Source organism: Lissotriton helveticus, chromosome 9 (genome assembly GCF_964261635.1).
Source record: "Lissotriton helveticus chromosome 9, aLisHel1.1, whole genome shotgun sequence".
NCBI classification, from domain to species: Eukaryota; Metazoa; Chordata; class Amphibia; order Caudata; family Salamandridae; genus Lissotriton; species Lissotriton helveticus.
This window is the reverse complement of record NC_136070.1, coordinates 663,370,437-663,390,039: the sequence shown is the minus strand read 5'-3', so window position 1 is coordinate 663,390,039 and position 19,603 is coordinate 663,370,437. Positions and strand designations below refer to the sequence as shown.

The following is a 19,603-nucleotide window of genomic DNA, read 5'->3' as shown; positions in this document are numbered from 1 at the left end:
GCAGAAGCGGAGACTTGCTGCGAGGAGGAGCCCTCCCTTGAAGGGGCAGAAGTAGGGTGAGGCGACCCCCAGGCCAGCGCTGGTGAAGTGGCGCCGGTTCATTGCCTGGGTCGCTAGAACTTGTTGAAGACATAGTGAGGCTGACGCTGGACGCCGGAGCCGTCTTGTGGTGATTTCCCTGGCCCCAGTGTGAGGAGAGCGAGGGGAGGCGCTGTTACAAGTGCGCGATCGCTGGGCTGGAGACTCTGCTCCCTTGCGCATGCCCTGTGAGATCGCCGGTTTCTGGGAGGCGGCGCCGGCTGGAGCTGAGGAAAGGAGCGGAAGCGCGGTCTCTGTCCGTGAGACGCTCGCTTCCCGCGCATGCTCGACGGAGCCCCAGGCTTCGTGAGGCGGAGCTGTCCGTGCCAGTGTTCTTGCCGCTCGGCGCTGAGAGGAGGCGCCGGCGACTTCTGCGAGTTGCGGTGAGAGCTGACCGTTCCTCCTGCCTGAGCGCCACACGGAGAAGCTGGCCCAGGCAGGGGGGAAAGATTCGAGACCCGGTAGGAGTCTGGTGCCTCGTGGTGTCTGCCCTGGTGGTTCTACCTTTGCGTGAGGGCAACAGCAAGGAGTCCTCCTGAGCTGGGGGAAGCCCCGAGGTGTCTATTGAGGCGTGAGAGCCTCTTCAGCCTCGGTTCCTCAAGCCGCCCTCCGCTATCGCTATTCCCTCTGCCACGGACCCAGGAAAGAACAGATCAACAGTGTGGTGACAAGTAAGGAGATAGTTACATGGGGGAAGAGCCTTCTACATAAGAAACTGGGGTTCTGGCTAGATACCTCACCAGTGTGTTCACTGAGACACTGTCCCCAGGAGTACAGGGTCCACAAGGAAGCCCAGGCAGGGCTCATTTAACTGTTGGTTTAATTGGTGCTTAATCAATTGCTTCTACATAGGTTCAGTAGGAAAACTGTACTGTTATCCATGTAATGAAAAGTGTTGCTCTGATCGGATTCAAGTGCTGTTCTTGTTAAATTTTAAAAGTGATGACATAGAGTAACTAATTGATAACCTGTGCAGCAGTTTAGCAGTGTTATTGGAAGATATAGAACCAAGTGTAGAGTACAGGCTATATTTCAACTGGCCTTTGGAAGAGTAAGTGTTACCTACCAGTCAGGGTTATGGTGTGACTAAACATAAAGTACAATATATACTGTATGCAAAAGTGTAATAGAAGCTCAAGAATATAGTAACTGCTTTGAAGACAAAGTGATAATCTGCTAGTAATTTAAAAAGTGAAATTGCTGATCCTAAAAAGTGACTTGAAATGTTTTGAGCTATTTAAATGTGAGCTACTAATATTTGACAACAAAGAGAATATTATTTTTATATAAAGCAGTACGTATTTTCATATAATTTTGGTGTAGTGTTTTCTTTTTGAGTGCTATTGCGTGGAATTACTTTTGGGTGGTCTGCAACCTTTACACTGTGCCTCTGATATGCTAGTCTTGCCCTAGGCCAGGCTACCTAATTCCAACATTTGGTGCCTAGCGGTGGGATTACTGACTTGGTTGCAGCTACTCACTAGTAATTCAACGCAATACACTAAACCTACACCAGGAGTTTTCTCCTTGCGGCCCTCCTAATTTACATTTTTGTTTTTTCTAAATTTATTTCTGGTGGTGGGTGGAGGTTAACCTCAGATCACTTCGTGGTTTTCTCCTGCGAGTAATTACATTCCATGGCAAAGATGGAGGTGAATCTTAAGGAGCTGGAAGCCAATACTGTGGCCCAACTCAGGGATTGCTGTCAGCAGAAAGGGGTATTTTTTAACAAAGGTGCCAAGAAAGGAGAATTGCTGACAAGCATAAGGGCATGGGTGGAAGCTCGTTTGAGGGAAGAACCAGAAACTGAAGTGAGTGAAGGGGACACTGTTACTGAGGCTGCATCGCTGAACCAAGTGGGGAGAGGGAATCTTCTGACAGGTCCCAGGATACCTTCAAGGGCAAGCAGCAGCGTCTCAGACAGGGGTTTAACCGAAGCCGAGCTAGAAGATAGAAGGGAGGAGAGGAGAATGAGGCTGGAGTTAGCTAGGATGGATATGCAAAGGGAGGAAAGGAGGTTAGCTCATGAGCGAACCCTCAAGGAGATGGACCTACAGGTCCTAATACAAAGGCCTCCCACTCCAGATAATGGTGGCAGCGAAAAGAAAGTAGACACCAGGGAATTTAGACCCTACCTACCCAAAGATGTCATTGCTAGTTACACCCCAGGTGATGACATTGCCAAATGGTTGGCCGCTTATGAGGTTTCTTTAAGGGCTCACGGGATCCTGGAAACTCATTGGGGGGGTGGGCTGTATAAATACATGCCACCTGCTGGCAGAGACACCTTGTTGGCTCTGGAGCAGGATGAGCAAACCCACTACCCTGTCATGAAGGTGGCACTGGTGAAAAAGTTTGGACTTACCCCTGAACGGTACCGACAAAAATTCAGGGGAAGTCACAAAATGAGTAACCAGAATTGGGTAGACTTTCTAGACTACGCCAAGAAAGCTTTAGAGGGTTGGGTCAAGGGCAGCGAGGTAAAAGATTATGAGGGGCTGTACAATCTATTTTTTAAAGAACACCTCCTCGAGAAATGCTTTCCCGAGTTGCGCCAACACCTGGTGGACAGCAAGCTGACCGATCCCCGGAAGCTTGCAGAGGAGGCGGACACTTGGGCAAGTACCCGGGTGTCCTCCAAGGGGACTGGAGGGGATTCTCAAAAAGCCGGACAGGGCGCCCCCCAGAAGAAAGAGGGAGGAGATAAAAAGAAGGAGTTCTCCAAAGGTCCCCAAAATAATTTCCAAGGTAAGGGAGCAGGTTTCACCCCGAGGGCAAACCCGCCCAGAAACCCTAATCCTGGCCAAAGCCAGCAGCCAAGGGTTCTCCACTGTTTTGAATGCGGTGGTGTTGGACATTATAAAGGAGATGTCAAATGCCCAAAGAGACCACCCCCTTCCACCGGAGGAAAGTCACCGGGAGTAGCTAGTGTAGCGCTCGGGGAGGAGTTGCCCTTAGATAAGGGGGGTGAGTGGGCGGGTGTCACCTTAGTGTCCCTGGGAGAGCGGGAGATGGTGCCAAAGATCCAGGTGCCCCCAAATACTATCAAGTATGGGCAATGGGTTACCATCAATGGCCAAAGAGGGGAGGCTCTGAGAGATACAGGAGCCAGTATGACTATGGTGAGAAGTCAACTGGTGTCTCCAGAGCAGGTTGTTCCTAATGTACTCCACCCCGCCGCGATGGCTGACGGCAGAATGGGCCACTATCCAGTGGCTGAGGTTCCCTTTGAGTGGGAAGGGGTTGCAGGTTCACTTCGAGTTGCCGTAAGCCGTGCCGTGCCAGTTGATTGTCTGTTGGGGAATGACATGGAGCACAACACTTGGAGAGAGGTGGAATACCGGACGCATTCTGCGATGCTGGGTACACCTGACTGGGCCTGTGTAAGCACACGGTCTGCGACTGCCCGGAGAGGGAGTTCGCCTGGGTTGGAGCCTGGAACAATGGCCCAACCCGCTGCCAAAAAGGGACAGAAGCGGAGACAGGGACAGCCTGCTTCGGCTTCCACGCCCCATGTGACAGATCGGCCACCTGCGGTGGTAGGCCAGGAGTCCGTGGAGGGGGGAGTAGACTCTCTGGAGGATTTACCCATTCCTGCTGAATGGCATGTGGAGGGAGGTCCTACCAGAGAGGAATTCTGTAGGGGGCAGAGGGAGTGCCCTACCCTTGAGGGACTGAGGCGTCAGGCTGAAGCCCAGGCAGCAGGTGATGTTACGGGACACTACCATCTTTACTGGGAGGATGGACTCCTCTACAGTGAACCCAAGGTACCTCTACCTGGCTCATCAAGGGCCTTGGTGGTCCCGCAGCAGTACCGAGCCTTTCTGCTGGAATTGGCTCATGCGATACCACTGGCAGGACACTTAGGCCAGGACAAGACCTTTGCACGGCTTGTTCTCCACTTTTACTGGCCTCAGATGAAAGCGGCGTCCAACACATACTGTAGGACATGTGTATCCTGCCAGGCCAGTGGGAAGACAGGGGTGAAGCTAAAGGCTCCCCTGGAACCACTTCCTGTCGTTAGCACCCCCTTTGAAAGGGTGGGCATCGACATTGTAGGGCCATTGGATCCACCAACAACAGCTGGTCACAGGTTCATCCTGGTTCTGGTGGATCATGCCACACGGTACCCAGAGGCCATCCCTCTGAGGACTGTTACTGCACCTGTGGTGGCTAGGGCCCTGATGGGAATCTTTACTAGGGTAGGATTCCCGAAGGAGGTTGTGTCTGACAGGGGGACTAACTTCCTGTCTGCTTACATGCGGACCATGTGGAAGGAGTGTGGGGTGACCTACCGGTTCACCACTCCTTATCACCCCCAGTCCAATGGACTGGTTGAGAGGTTCAATAAGACCCTGAAGGGCATGATAAGAAGTCTGCCAGAGAGTTTACGGAGGAAGTGGGACATCCTCCTACCTTGCTTACTGTTCTCCTACAGAGAGGTGCCACAGAAAGGAGTGGGCTTCAGCCCATTCGAATTGTTGTATGGGCACCCGGTGCGTGGGCCCCTCAGCCTGGTGAAGGAAGGATGGGAGAAGTCTCCCAGAAAACCTCCCCAGGATGTGGTGAGCTACATGTTGGCCTTCAGAAGCCAGATGGCCAAGTTGTGGAAGCAGGCTGCTGACAACTTGGAGGCCAGTCAGGCAGTCATGAAGGAATGGTATGATCAGAATGCTCACCCGGTGGAGTTGGAGCCTGGCCAGAAAGTCTGGGTGATGGAACCTGGAGAGCTAAGTGCCCTTCAGGATTGTTGGACAGGCCCCTTTGAGGTGTTGGAGAAAAAGGGTAAGGCCACTTACTTGGTGGATCTTAAGACCCCGAGGCAGCCCCTCCGGGTGCTGCATGCCAATCGCCTCAAACCCCACCATGAGAGGCCAGAGGTCATCCTGATGATGGTGACTGATGGTGCTGAGGAGGCAGAAAGCGAACCTCTCCCAGACCTCTTTTCATGTCAAGAGAAGGATGGGTCGGTGGAGGGAGTGATTCTCTCCCCGTCTCTCACTCCTGAGCAACGAGAGGACTGCCGACAGGTATTGGGGCAGTACTCTTCACTGTTTTCCCTTGTCCCAGGAAGAACCCACCTGTGTACCCATGATGTGGACACAGGAGACAGCCCCCCAGTGAAATCCAAGACCTATAGGCTGTCGGACAAGGTGAAGGCTAGCATCCATGGCGAAGTTGCCAAGATGTTGGAGCTAGGAGTGATAGAACCGTCCAGCAGCCCTTGGTCCAGTCCGGTGGTGCTAGTCCCAAAAGCCGCCCCACCGGGCACCACACCAGAACTGAGGTTCTGTGTGGATTACCGAGGACTGAACTCAGTTACCAAAACTGATGCTCATCCAATCCCCAGGGCGGATGAGTTAATTGACCGGCTAGGAGCTGCCCAATACCTCAGTACCTTTGACCTCACCTCAGGGTACTGGCAGATCTCCTTGACAGATGGAGCAAGGGAAAGGTCAGCCTTTTCCACGCCCGAGGGACACTTCCAGTTCTGTGTGATGCCCTTTGGTCTCAAGAACGCCCCTGCCACATTTCAGCGACTGGTGAACCAGGTCCTCTCTGGAATGGAGGGTTTCTCGGCTGCTTACCTGGATGACATTGCTGTCTTCAGTAGCAGTTGGGAGGACCACTTGCAACATTTGCAAGCAGTTCTCCAGGCGCTGAAACAAGCTGGATTGACCATCAAAGCCAGCAAATGCCAGATTGGGCAGGGGTCGGTTGTGTACCTTGGACACTTGGTGGGTAGGGGGTCCGTGCAACCCCTACAGGCGAAGATTGAGGCAATCATGGCCTGGGAACCCCCCAAGACACAGACTGAGGTCCGAGCTTTCCTGGGCCTCACAGGTTACTACCGTCGCTTTGTGAAGGGGTATGGCACTATTGTAGCGCCCCTCACAGAGCTCACCTCTAGGAAACAACCTCGACGGGTAGTTTGGACAAAGGCTTGTCAGCAAGCCTTTGAAAAGTTGAAGCAGGCAATGTGCGAAGCACCGGTCCTGAAGGCTCCCAATTTCTCCAAGGAGTTTATTGTGCAAACAGATGCATCCGAACATGGCATTGGGGCAGTGTTATCGCAACTCAATGAAGAGGGCCTGGATCAACCTGTAGTCTTCTTATCCAGGAGACTGCTTCCCCGGGAACAGAAGTGGAGTGCCATTGAGAGGGAAGCTTTTGCGGTGGTGTGGGCTCTGAAGAAGCTGCGGCCATACCTCTTTGGCTCGCACTTCCTGGTTCAGACTGACCACCGACCCCTTCGTTGGCTGATGCAGATGAAGGGGGAAAATCCCAAGTTGTTGAGGTGGTCCATCTCCCTACAGGGAATGGACTTCCGGGTGGAACATCGGCCTGGAGTGGACCACGCCAATGCAGACGGTCTCTCCAGGTATTTCCGCCTTAGTGATGAGGACTCCCAAGGGGTTGGGTAGTTCTCCCCACTTTCAGCTGGGGGGGACGCGTGTTAGACCTGTCTGGCTTTTTGGCGAAGTCCCTCCTAATTTTTATTTATTTTGTCCCCTTTTCGCCCCTCATACCCTTATTAATTTTTTGTGTCTACTGACTTTTTGTAGGTGTTGGCCAGGGGGATAGGTGTTCTCTCTCCCCCTCATAATCTTTTACCTCAGGCCCAGAGGCCTGTTATGACAGGAAAGTTGGCACCACCTAAAATGGTGGCCACCAACTGCCCCAACTGTCACCAACAGAACTTGGCCATAGCCTAACATAGGGCATTCCAGAACCTTCTGGTCCATTCTGGACCACTGAAGGGCAGCCTATATAAGGCGGAATGCGGGGCAGCCATTTTGTCTACCTGTGGAAGTCAGCTGGAGGACAGGTGGTAGCTAAGGGTGGGAAAAGGTTGGACTTTGGATTGATCTCCTGGACTTGGAAGCTGTCTATTTGGTCCAGCCCACAACTCCCCTTTTAGTTATTTGTCTTGGCCCCGCTGTGGGAAGTTTCTGGAGACCCTGGGCGCCTAGCTTGCCCCTTGTTTAAAATTATACAGGGGAAGCCTGTAGGAGAAGGAGACTGTAGTGCTGCGGTGCACAGTCCTCTGCCCAGCAGAGAGAGAGGCTCTTCGTGAGCAGTGGTCAGTATAGGTAGGGGTAGATTCTGTGACCCCCCCTCCCCCCAGTAGCAGTGGCCAATTGTAGTCTGCCGCAAGCTGCAGTGACTTTCCTCGCTGACAGAGCCTTGACCCCCCCCCCTTCTAAGTACTTCACTTACTGGCAGAAGCGGAGACTTGCTGCGAGGAGGAGCCCTCCCTTGAAGGGGCAGAAGTAGGGTGAGGCGACCCCCAGGCCAGCGCTGGTGAAGTGGCGCCGGTTCATTGCCTGGGTCGCTAGAACTTGTTGAAGACATAGTGAGGCTGACGCTGGACGCCGGAGCCGTCTTGTGGTGATTTCCCTGGCCCCAGTGTGAGGAGAGCGAGGGGAGGCGCTGTTACAAGTGCGCGATCGCTGGGCTGGAGACTCTGCTCCCTTGCGCATGCCCTGTGAGATCGCCGGTTTCTGGGAGGCGGCGCCGGCTGGAGCTGAGGAAAGGAGCGGAAGCGCGGTCTCTGTCCGTGAGACGCTCGCTTCCCGCGCATGCTCGACGGAGCCCCAGGCTTCGTGAGGCGGAGCTGTCCGTGCCAGTGTTCTTGCCGCTCGGCGCTGAGAGGAGGCGCCGGCGACTTCTGCGAGTTGCGGTGAGAGCTGACCGTTCCTCCTGCCTGAGCGCCACACGGAGAAGCTGGCCCAGGCAGGGGGGAAAGATTCGAGACCCGGTAGGAGTCTGGGGCCTCGTGGTGTCTGCCCTGGTGGTTCTACCTTTGCGCGAGGGCAACAGCAAGGAGTCCTCCTGAGCTGGGGGAAGCCCCGAGGTGTCTATTGAGGCGTGAGAGCCTCTTCAGCCTCGGTTCCTCGAGCCGCCCTCCGCTATCGCTATTCCCTCTGCCACGGACCCAGGAAAGAACAGATCAACAGTGTGGTGACAAGTAAGGAGATAGTTAAATGGGGGAAGAGCCTTCTACATAAGAAACTGGGGTTCTGGCTAGATACCTCACCAGTGTGTTCACTGAGACACTGTCCCCAGGAGTACAGGGTCCACAAGGAAGCCCAGGCAGGGCTCATTTGACTGTTGGTTTAATTGGTGCTTAATCAATTGCTTCTACATAGGTTCAGTAGGAAAACTGTACTGTTATCCATGTAATGAAAAGTGTTGCTCTGATCGGATTCAAGTGCTGTTCTTGTTAAATTTTAAAAGTGATGACATAGAGTAACTAATTGATAACCTGTGCAGCAGTTTAGCAGTGTTATTGGAAGATATAGAACCAAGTGTAGAGTACAGGCTATATTTCAACTGGCCTTTGGAAGAGTAAGTGTTACCTACCAGTCAGGGTTATGGTGTGACTAAACATAAAGTACAATATATACTGTATGCAAAAGTGTAATAGAAGCTCAAGAATATAGTAACTGCTTTGAAGACAAAGTGATAATCTGCTAGTAATTTAAAAAGTGAAATTGCTGATCCTAAAAAGTGACTTGAAATGTTTTGAGCTATTTAAATGTGAGCTACTAATATTTGACAACAAAGAGAATATTATTTTTATATAAAGCAGTACGTATTTTCATATAATTTTGGTGTAGTGTTTTCTTTTTGAGTGCTATTGCGTGGAATTACTTTTGGGTGGTCTGCAACCTTTACACTGTGCCTCTGATATGCTAGTCTTGCCCTAGGCCAGGCTACCTAATTCCAACACTTAGTATGTGTGTTGTTTCTAGAATCTTTAATGGACGATATGGAGGACAGTTTCTGTTTATGTTTGAGATAGGAGGCTAGTAGTTTCCCTGCTTTGTTGCCCTCGCAGAGTTTTAGGGCCTTGAAACGGTTGATCCATACCCCCGCTCGTTTGCTGGTAATGGTGTTGTATTCGTACTTTTTTTTGGTTAGTGTTTCTAATATTTTAGTGTCCAGAGGGTTGGACTTATGTTGGGATTCTAGTGTTCCAATCTGTTGTTCCAAAGATTCTAGCTCTTTATTTAGCGTCTTGTTCGTCTTGGCTCTGATGTTGATGATGACCCCCCCGGATTGTGGCTTTCAGAGCATCCCACAAGGTGTTGGGTGTAGTGTCGTGGGTGTCATTTAAGGTTAGGTATTCATCAATGGCATTAGCTATTATTAATTTGTTTGCGGGATCTGAAAGTGTTTCATCATTGAAGCGCCATCTCCTGGGTGGGAGAATCGATTTGGAGCCGGCCAGCTTGGTACGAATACAGGCATGGTCAGAGACCAATTTAGGGGCTATTTCAGTTTCCTCTATTAGGTGTGTGAAGGGGCTTGAAATCAGGATAAAGTCGATGCGTGAATACGATTTGTGTGGGGCGGAGTAAAAAGTGTAATCCCTACTGTCTGGGTTTTGGAGGCACCAGGAATCTTTCAGACAGTATCTGTCACAGAGGCGAAGGAGGGCGTCATGCGAGCGAGATGGGTGGAAGGAACATTTGGATTGTCTGTCTAGAATCGGGTCAAGGGGGAGATTGAAATCGCCTCCCACTATCAAGAGGTCATCTGGAGGGATGGGTTCTAATGAGCGGGAGACCGAGTCCCAGAAATCCGGGTCGTCAGCATTTGGGCCATAGATGTTTATTACATGAATGGGGTCGTCCTCCCTCAGCAGGTGTGTAACGGAAAGTCTTCCTACTTCGTCATGAGAGTGCGAGACTAGTGTTAGATTAGCTTTTTTCGCTAGTAAGGTGATTACCCCTCCTTTTTTATGAGTCGCTGGTGAGTTCAATATGTGTGACGCCCAATGGACATTCAGGAACCGTAGGTCATCCTCAGATAATTTGGTTTCCTGGAGTAATATAATGTCCCCCCTTGATTTGGTGAGATATTCGAGAACTTTCCTCCTTTTTACCGGAGGATTGAGGCCCTTAACATTAAGAGAGATTATCGTGAGATCATCGGCTAGTGATTTTGTATTAGACATCGGAGTGGGGTATCATCGCTGAGAAGCTGCGTGGCAATCGAAAGATACCTGTGTGTAGTGCCGTGTGTTGGAGACAGTGTGGGTCAGTGTGTGGAGATACAACTCTAAGAACAGGGCATAAGATACAGCATTGTAATAGGGTTTTGGAATGCACCGAGAGACGTGTGCCATATCTGTAGTAATTGAACGTAAGCAAAAGACAGTACAAAACAGAAAAAAAAACTGAGATTCTTTGAACACTTTTAGCTCCATTTTCCCCCTCCCCCGTCACAACTACCCCCCAGCCCCCCCCTCCCTCCCTCCCTCCCCTCCCCCCAAATACGTACATAGGTATAAAGAACAATTGCATACCTCGAATGCAAACGAATGAGCCCACAGTTATTATTAACTTCTCCACATTTCAATATGGCGTCCGCGACGGCCGTTGGAAACTGGTGAACTTTGGGAGCAGTCCGTCTTTTAGTATTACATACGGAGGTGACGTACAATATATATCTATGGAAAAGGGACCGAACGCTAATCGCGAAGAAGTTTGGTGATATTAGCAGATCGTAAACGCAGCAAATTGAGGTAGGAAACAGATCGTTTATAGATAACGTATTCGAAGCATATCATTATCTTGCATCAGGAACCTCATGGTAGTTTCTTGTATTCTTTTTCTGCAGATTTCCGAGCAGAACATACCACAGGTATGTGTTTGTATCCGATTAAGTATAAACCCGTTCATAGAGCGTTTGAACAGCAACTGACACGGAGTACATTGTTTTGTATTGTTTTTAGGTCGAGGTTAATATTCAACCAGCAGGTATGAAATTTGATAACTGAGGTTTATCACCTGAATTCATAAGTATAATTCGTTACGAGCAGACTATTGGGCTTACATATATATCAGACAGTTGTTGTCTTTTTTTCGGTTTCAGTACACATCGTTGGCACTACGATGAACATGCGGGTAAGACATTTCTACACTAATATGGAAAACGCCACCGTTTATAAAAACAGATGTAGTTAATAGAGCTAGGTTTCACTTAAGGTTTCCTTTTATTACAGACGGTTGACACAGCATAACCGTTTTGGTGAATACAGGTATGACTACATACATTACATTTAGAAACGGTATCAACACCCATGGGCACATACGAATATTACATATTTCTATTCATTTTTCTTTTTAGAGTGGCCCCTGAGGAAGGTACCATCAGAGTACCGAAATGCATCGGGCACGCAATTAAGATGTGTTATGTTCAAACATTCATCAAAATTGTTGAGAAAAATAGATGGTGATAAATTGATTATGTGAATATGTTGTGTTTACAAAATACATTGACATTGATTTATAACATGTGATTTATAACATGAACTTTTTGATGTGATTAAGAAAGATTAAAACAATGTGAAGAAATTGAAATATCAATTGTTTGAGTTTGAATAGAATCTAAGGTGTGAGAAAACACCATGTGAACAGTGCGTGACTGGACTATCTGTTTAGTCTAGTCTTAACTACAGTTCATCTAAGGATTGACAACCCTTATCAGTCACTGCACCAATAGATCAAAATTAATTAAACTTAAACCTTTTTGAGTGCACCCCACGCACATTCTAACTAGGATACTGATTTAGCCAGAAAATCAGCCTCCCCAAATCCGCTGGTGTGGGTAACTTACTGCTGGGGAGGGGGCTTAGGCTCTCTCCCTTTCTCTTTGGATTTCTTAATGCATTTGAACTCGGGATGGGAAGGGTGGCCACAGTATGCACATGCATGTTTGAACTTACATGCCCCTGGGGGCCAGGTGCACGTCTTCCGATTAAAGGCCCAACACGTCCCCCTTTTGTCCCCAGCTCCCCCTTGGGAAGTCCGAAAGGGCTGCTTCATGGGTGCTTTATTATTGACACTTTCTAACCAAACATTTACTTCTGTCTGGTCCCAACCCATGTCAGGATCATCAACTTTGGCCCATCTAAAGTCCCTATCGTAGTCCAACCAAGACCCCCCACCATACATTGTTTGTGCTTTCAAAATCTTATTGGCATAACATATCAAGGGTACAGCCAATTCCGGCTTCTTATCCAACATTACAATGGAAAAAACTTTGAAACCAAACAACCAATTCGTAATGGATTCTTCCACTCTTGGTTTCCTATCTTTAAAGGAGCCCTCCTTACCCTCTTTCTCTTTAGACTCAACCTCTCTTCTCTTAGGTCTAATCAGGGATAATATATCCACAAATTCCCCCTTCCAAATTTTCTCCTTTGTTTCAGGCGTAACATGCGCCGCCAACTTCCCACGCTTGGATAAGACGGACTCATGGCCACCAATTGGTGCACCCCCCTTATCTATCTCTTTGCCTCCGGACTCCACTGCCTTACCTGCAGAGGACCCTGATGTCGTTAGTTGTACGGGGGCTGCTTGACCCACCGCCTGGGGAGGCGTGTTCAAATCCTTCTCGTGCGCTTTGCCCAAGAGGACCACCTGCTTACTCAATTCGCCTAGCACCCCCCAGTGCCTGTAGCTGAGACCCAGGGTGCTACCATCATGCTGACTCCTGGCATGCCCAATTGTGCCAACAGTGTCGCCACTGTGGACAGTATGGTAGCTGTGGCAGCGTGCCCACCCTCTAATGCTGGCCCAGCTTGCCCAGTGGCGGCAGGAACTACCCCCCCTTGTGTCTCCCCCTGCGAGATTGGCGCCCCCCCTGGGACCACCTCTGGTACTATGGGGGCAGGAGGATTAGGAGCAATGGGTGCTAATGCTGGTACCCCCCCTGGTACTATGGGAGTAGGTGGATTGAGAGCAGGCGCCAAGGCCTTTAAAGCACCCTGAATCTCTGCCAAAATTGTGTCCACGTCATCCCGCCCTTCCGCTGGTGGCACGCAGACTGGCTGCGGGGGACTCACAATAGGTTGGGGGAGGGTGCTGGGCCCCGGTACAGCCGGGGCAGGTGCGGGCACGACTGAAACTGTACTGGGCACTGGTGCTGCCGGTACCGCAGGTATGGGAACTAGCACAGGAAAAAGAGGGCGAACGGAGGTGCACCTGGGGCTAAATGGCCCCCTTGGCTCCGCCCACCTCACCTGAGGCGCCCACCGGAAGTACGTCATCTAGGTGACCCGGAAGTACTCCATGTCCAGTAGCCAACCGGGCCAATGGGGGTGTGGCGGGGATCCGGGAGGCCGGGCCCTAAGGGCGCGCTTGTTTAGATCTCGCGCTTTGCAGTATACTTGGTGGTATTATGTGGCCCAATCTCTCAGGAGAGGCACCCTGCTTATCAACTAACACCTTTGCCCTGTACCCATGCAGACAGTGTCCGATCTTTCATGGGCACAATTGTTGTTAAATTATGGGTTTGCCTTATGTGATTACTTAATTTGCAATATATTTGATTCTCACAAATGAAAACTATTATTTGTTGTAGATATGCCTAGGACTGGAACAAAAGTATTCACCGTACTGTAGAGAAAGTGTCCTCTTCACTTTGAGTGATGTATTAATGTTCGCATTGGAAAACGGGTACCACCTGTCTTTACTGTATCCACAGTGATGGGAAACAACTTTTCTGAGTTCCGAATATTTTATGCACAAATGCAACTAACCGCAATGCTTGCAAGACAATAAGTTAGGTTTCCCTTATGTCGAGGGGAAAACAGCCTCCCCATTACCACTCACCAGTATTTGGGCAACAGAGGATGGTGAGGCCCCCCCTCCAGTCACACTAGTTATGTGGAGGGATAAGGGAATAGGAGATTATATCAGCCAGTGATTTTAAGACTATTCCTCTATGCAGATTCATTGTGCAGTCATTTTAGGTTACATCTTTGATGGCAGCCCTCGGATCATCCATAGGTGAACCAATTACCTTATTTAAAACCACTTACAATGTAATTTTCTTCTAATGGAAACTTAAGATAGGCTAATTTGTTTCAATGATATTATCCTTAAATCACTGAATGCATGATTTAGCTGTTTGTCTTGGCTATGGGACATTAACAACCATGGTTTCTTATCAAGATTAACGGCAACTTGCAATCATGTTTGCTACTTGAAGGTGGAAAGGTGGAGTCACAGACCTATCCCAGGAACAAAAGCATTCTTTACTATGCCTAATTATACATTAAATCATTTTACTAGAGCTTTGTAGAGTATGTCCAATACTTCGGAAACTGTGCAAAAACCATCTCAGTACAGCAGTTGAACCAGTTTTCTCTTGCAAGAAGCCTACTTCTTGTAGCTACTTAGAGAGAAGCAACAAGCAATCATTGTGCAAGGAAGCAGTTAAGATTACATTACCCCCCTCTCCCCATGCAATGCAAGACACACAATTCAGATGAGAAATACAATACAAGAAAGTCAACATATGATGCATATTGGAGTGACGCCTCATGCTACCATATTGGGGAGGGTGCAAATGATAACGATTGAATTACTCCATAAGTGGTGTAGATTTTAGAAGGAGGAGGTCTAAGTTAGTGAATGAAAGGGTAGAGGTTCAGAATAAGTGAGTTTTTACTTGTTTTCTGAAAAGCAGGAGTTGAAGTTGTTACCAGTGCCTGGTGAAGGAGTCCACTGCAGAGGCAGCGACTAAAGCAGCAAGTTCTTTCTCTCCTCTTGGATTTGTGTGTGGGTATCACTAGAAGTTTGGCACCGACTGAGTGTAGTGGTAGGCAGAGTTGGTAAGGTTGGATATCATCCTGAGGTTATGTGGAAGCAGTCTCTTTCTTGCATTTCTGTGTTTGTCACAGAACCTTGAAGAAAATGCTAGCCTGCTCCGGGAGCTACTGCAGATCTCTGTTAATTTGGCGACAGGCTGACACTTTTTTGGATTTAATATTAAGTGTTTGCTCGGAAACAGGCGGATTTAAGGGTGTTGCTCTCGTCCAGGTGTATTTTTTTTCTCTAAAGGAGAAGATGGGGTTTGGTGTTTCAGATCAGTTTTTATTTCAAGGACGATTTTCGGATATTTGCTTGGTAATAATATTGTGTTGTACATCCTCTATTATACGTTTTTGTATGGAATAAATGCAATACTTATGCATCTACCACGTTTTTAAAATAAGATTTTTATGACTTTTAAAAATAGCTAAACATCTATAACTTAGGACGATACTGCCTTAGTATCGGTAAGATTGTGTATTTCTTTTAATTTTGCTTGTATGCTGTGCTGCAAACTCCATTCTCGGTCTCATTTGGAGGAGGAAGAATAATGCCTCAGGCTCCATAAGACGTGCCAATGTTCCACAAGTGGAAACAAAAGGACACCGCTTTGCAAAACATGCATGAACTCTTGGCATTAAAGTCCTTTAATGTCTGAAGTAAGTGCTGAACACACAAAAGCTTATAGGAGTAATGCCTGCAAATAGTTCAAACGATTGGCATTCACTCTGGGTACCATTCTAGCCCATTGTGTTTTTGTTCCACAGTGACAACGAGTCAGAGTGTAGCATTATGCAAATAAGTACTGATCCTGCTCCTCTTGGTAACAGTTCTATCCAGAGTGACAAGAAAGACCTCTCCAGAAGGGAAGACAAGCAACCCCGGATCGTGTTGGACCTTGTTAGGCTTCACAGTGAGGATTAGCTTGGATTCTGTGGCACAGTGAGCAAGGAACCTACACGTGGGTGTACCATTGTCTCAGAGAGGTGGACATTTGCCACTGGAAGATTAATGATCTGTAGGCCACGGGTTTGAATCAGTGCAAGGCAGGCTCGGGCCTGCCAACACACTTGGTGCTCCCGAATATCAAGTGAAATCGGCCATCTTCAGTGGGTCACCCTGTGAAAGGGTGTGCTGGAAAAAACCCTATACAAGGTAGCTTTCCAACTCATTTGCAAGGTTCTTCACCTCTGTAAATAGTGGTTTTGCATCTACCTTACAAAACAGAATGCAGCATATGATGCATTGATTTGTTTATTTTGGGCAGGGATAAGCTGCTGCTGGAGCCACGTCGGGCCTAAGCCTCAATTGACCCTCCTTGGCTTTTAAGCTTCTGTACACGGTCCCGCACCCTTTACAGCCCTTCATTAACAAGCTCAGAGTCTCATCATAGCAGGCCTAACATCCCCTCTCACACGGTGATAAAATGTTTGAGATGGGCAGGTCTGCCAATTCAGCTTTCCAGCCTACCAAGGTAGGGGAATTCAGTACTATAAACTGGGTAATAGTTACATCTATTATTCTCTTATTTATCGGTAATGGCACAATCGCCGTATGAAAAAAGTTGTTGGTAATGTTTATCATTATTATTGTTTATCTTAAGTCATCCAGTTGGAAGCCGGCACGTTTCTAGAGACATTTATTTTACCTCTCTATCTCCTTTCTTGAAGACTTTGGTCCCTGGAGAGCCCACAATAGACAGCCATGCTCTATATATGTAACTGGGATTCCAAGCAATTCTTGGTTATCAAGGGAGAGGGATTTCAACTTTACTTTTAGCCCTCTTTTGGATGAATTTGTCTTAAGAGTATCCAGGACCTCTGCTTTTCAGGATCTACTTTTATTCATGGAGTGCCGAACCTGGACTGGCCCACTGTTGGATAGTAGAGTCTTTTGGCAGCCCTGTACAACAGCGCAATCGTAAAAATCATTCCCATGAATGCCAGCAACCCATAATGTTAATTTCGCTCTTAGTTTAATCATGTTCTACTTACAAAGGCTTGGCACGTCTTGCATCGGAATTGTAACCGCAGTAGAACGGTTTTCACACGGTGTTTACATTCGCGGATATGATGATGATCTGCCAGTACAGAGTGTCTCAGCGTGACCTCTGAACTCCTGCGCAGCCGAGTGACCATCCGTTACACTACAGCAGAAGGACCGCCTTTAAGAACGCGGATCCTTAGAAGCAAGCGGCAGATGCCGAATGGATTCCGTAATCAGTCGTTCATTGTGCCTGATGCAAGTTTTGCACCGTTCAGTGGAGAATATGATGAGAAATGTCCTTTGAGAAGTTTTATTTTCCACAGTATTCTCCTAACAAAACGCATGTGCCCGCTTTGTTGTCTCTAGGGTGTGCTTAGAGGAACTTGCCTGTGTAAAATACCTGGACGAAATCTCATTTGTTAAGAACCAGAGACCGATAGCTATTTGTGCAAAACCTGCGATGTGCGCCAAATGTGAAACCGGGTACAAACACTGGTTTGCTCCAATTTTCCTCTAACCCTGGCCCTTGGAATGAGACCTTTAGTAAATGTTTCAGGAGCCTGTCGCCTTAATTGTACAGCATGCAAAATGCCTGGGTTTGCCACACATGTCGAGCGTCTGCGCTCCAGCCTGTTTTGTTTTTAATTTAATAAGCTTTCAGCACTCTAAACGACGTGGAATTAATACTTTATTTTTAGTACAAAACGCGCAGAGGGGCTGTACTCTGTGGTTTTGAATGGAGTGCCACAAAGTAATCGAAATTCTAACGTTGTGGTATTTTAATGAAATATCTTAAACTCGGATGGATGTGACGGAGACTGCAGCAGGTGTAGCGTGCCACTGTGCAGCATGTCACAGGCATGGAAGTGGGACGAGGAGCGTGTCTAGGCAGTGGCTGCTCGTCAGCTGGGAAGATGGGGTGTTGCCCTCCCTGCAGGCAACTGCTTCGAACAGCCACATACATAAATATTTGTCAGAGCTCCTTACCTCAGTTGGGCTTGCTCGAGTCTCTTTCTAACTAAGTCAACCTCGCTGCAAACCTAAAATGTACGACTACTACTTTGAAGAGTAACCAGACCCCACTGATTTTAGAGGCAATGGAAGGGGTACTCTTTGGGAGTGTGGAGCAGCAGGAGGAAGGAAACGGTCTGGGAGACTAGATGGGCAAGTGAGAGAGGAGAGTTTTATTTTGCCATATATTGCAGGGAAGAAGTGAAGCCGCCTTCGTGTGTGTGATACAGTAAGGCCAAACGCAGTCCAGTGTCTCCTGCCTCCCACTGCTTGCCGGTGGCAGGAGGACGTTCGAAAAGCAGGTATTCACGATGCTCAAGTGACCCAAAGGCACTGCCTGTCTGTTAATACCATCCAACAGGTATTTTTTAAGCTCTGACTTTGTCTTTTCAGAGTTTGATTCGTATCTGAGCCCCAAGGTCCAGAAAACAATGTTCTCCCACAAAATGCACGGCTATAGACCCTGTGGGTATTCATTGCAGCCCCCTTTGTGCTTGTTCTTGGCCTTCTTTATTTACTGCACTACTTGCCTTTAGTTTGCCCTGCAACTGCACTTGCAACTTTGGATAAAGAAAAGAGAGAAAATGGCCTACATCACAGTCTGTAGTACATCAAATGATTGTTAATGAAGGGTACACAGTAGGGTAGATTTAGCAATAATGTCCACTACCATGTTGGCTCTCAGTAACTCCAAGCAAGGCACATCCCCAACCGGGCACAACTCTAGTTAAGAGATGCTGGTGTCTAGGCCCTCCCCACAATATATATATATATATATATATATTTTCAAAATATGTTTTTCAGTTTTGTATAGAGCGAAATCGACCCAAAGGCATTGTAGTGCTTTACACGAGCAGTGGTTACGTTATACAAGGTCACAGTTGTTGTTTTTTTTAGTCTCTGGGAGATTAAGTGATTTGCCTAGATTCACATGTTATTGAGCTGACACTGAGACTCGAACCTGGTTCCCCAGTTCCAGAGTAGCCAGCTCTTGCTGCAATGCACACCCTCTCACATTCTAACCTAATACCATGCTGTAAGCAGTGTTGGAGTGGGATGGGGGTCACCACTGTGACATGCAAAGGAACTCAAAGTTACTATCCCTTTTTTTGTCACTTTACCTGCGCTGTGGTCCGTTTTAGATTGGATGAATAATTGCCGGAAATGTGCATGAGCAACAGACGGGAAGACAAAAGCTGCGGGCCATGGAGAAAACATGGGAGAACCAAAGGATTACAAGATAGAATTGAGTAATGGAGAGGATTGGGAGCGCCACACAAGCGTTAAGCGCAGGGGACTACTAAGGCAAACGACCAGCCTTCGGGGGAGGGGCCGTGGGACATGATGGGGAGGAGAGGTAGGAGAGGGGCAGACTAAGGACTGAGCTGAGAACTGACCCACCACAGCTGGGAAAGGCTGAGAACGGAGGTGGATGTTGAAGAGGAGCACCGGGGTGAAAAAACAGCAGGCGAAGTGGCAGAGGTTTGAAAGACGGAACAAGAGATAAGTGAGAGAGTAGTAGACTGCAAATGACATAGCTCAGTGTTTTAACCCTGTACTTCTTGAATTCACGTCAGAGAGAGTTCAGCAAGTTATGTCTCGAAGTGTATCTGGACACTTGACAAGATAATTTTCCATCATCTCCCCTTGACTAGAGCCTGACTGCGATACGCAGACTTCTAGAAGGCATTTATCCTGCTTAATGTACATTTTAATCGGAGGTTTTTACAATGTTATGAACTTCGATTACAAGACCGGAGGCTACCATTATGCATACAACTTTTAATGCAGTCCAAGCACAGCCGCATATGTCACAAAGCAAAAGTTCCAACTTAGAATACATATGAATCAACAAAGGCATGAATAACTAGGCAATCAGCCTCTTTTAAATGCGGCTCCAAGCAAGATAAGTC

The 19,603-nt window shown here is 48.2% G+C and overlaps 2 protein-coding genes across 3 annotated transcripts in view; one reads left to right on the top strand and one right to left on the bottom strand.

The window, feature by feature from the left end:
• PACS1 (phosphofurin acidic cluster sorting protein 1) overlaps positions 1-19,603 on the top strand; it is a 1,445,983-nt gene that overhangs the window by 46,918 nt on the left and 1,379,462 nt on the right. The gene's annotated exons all lie outside the window — the stretch shown is intronic.
• LOC144782569 (uncharacterized) overlaps positions 11,706-19,603 on the bottom strand; it is a 29,663-nt gene continuing 21,765 nt past the window's right edge. Inside the window, exon 2 of the mRNA XM_078661949.1 lies at positions 11,706-12,412. Coding sequence (XP_078518075.1) covers positions 11,706-12,412 — 707 coding nt within the window. The remainder of the gene's footprint in view (positions 12,413-19,603) is intronic.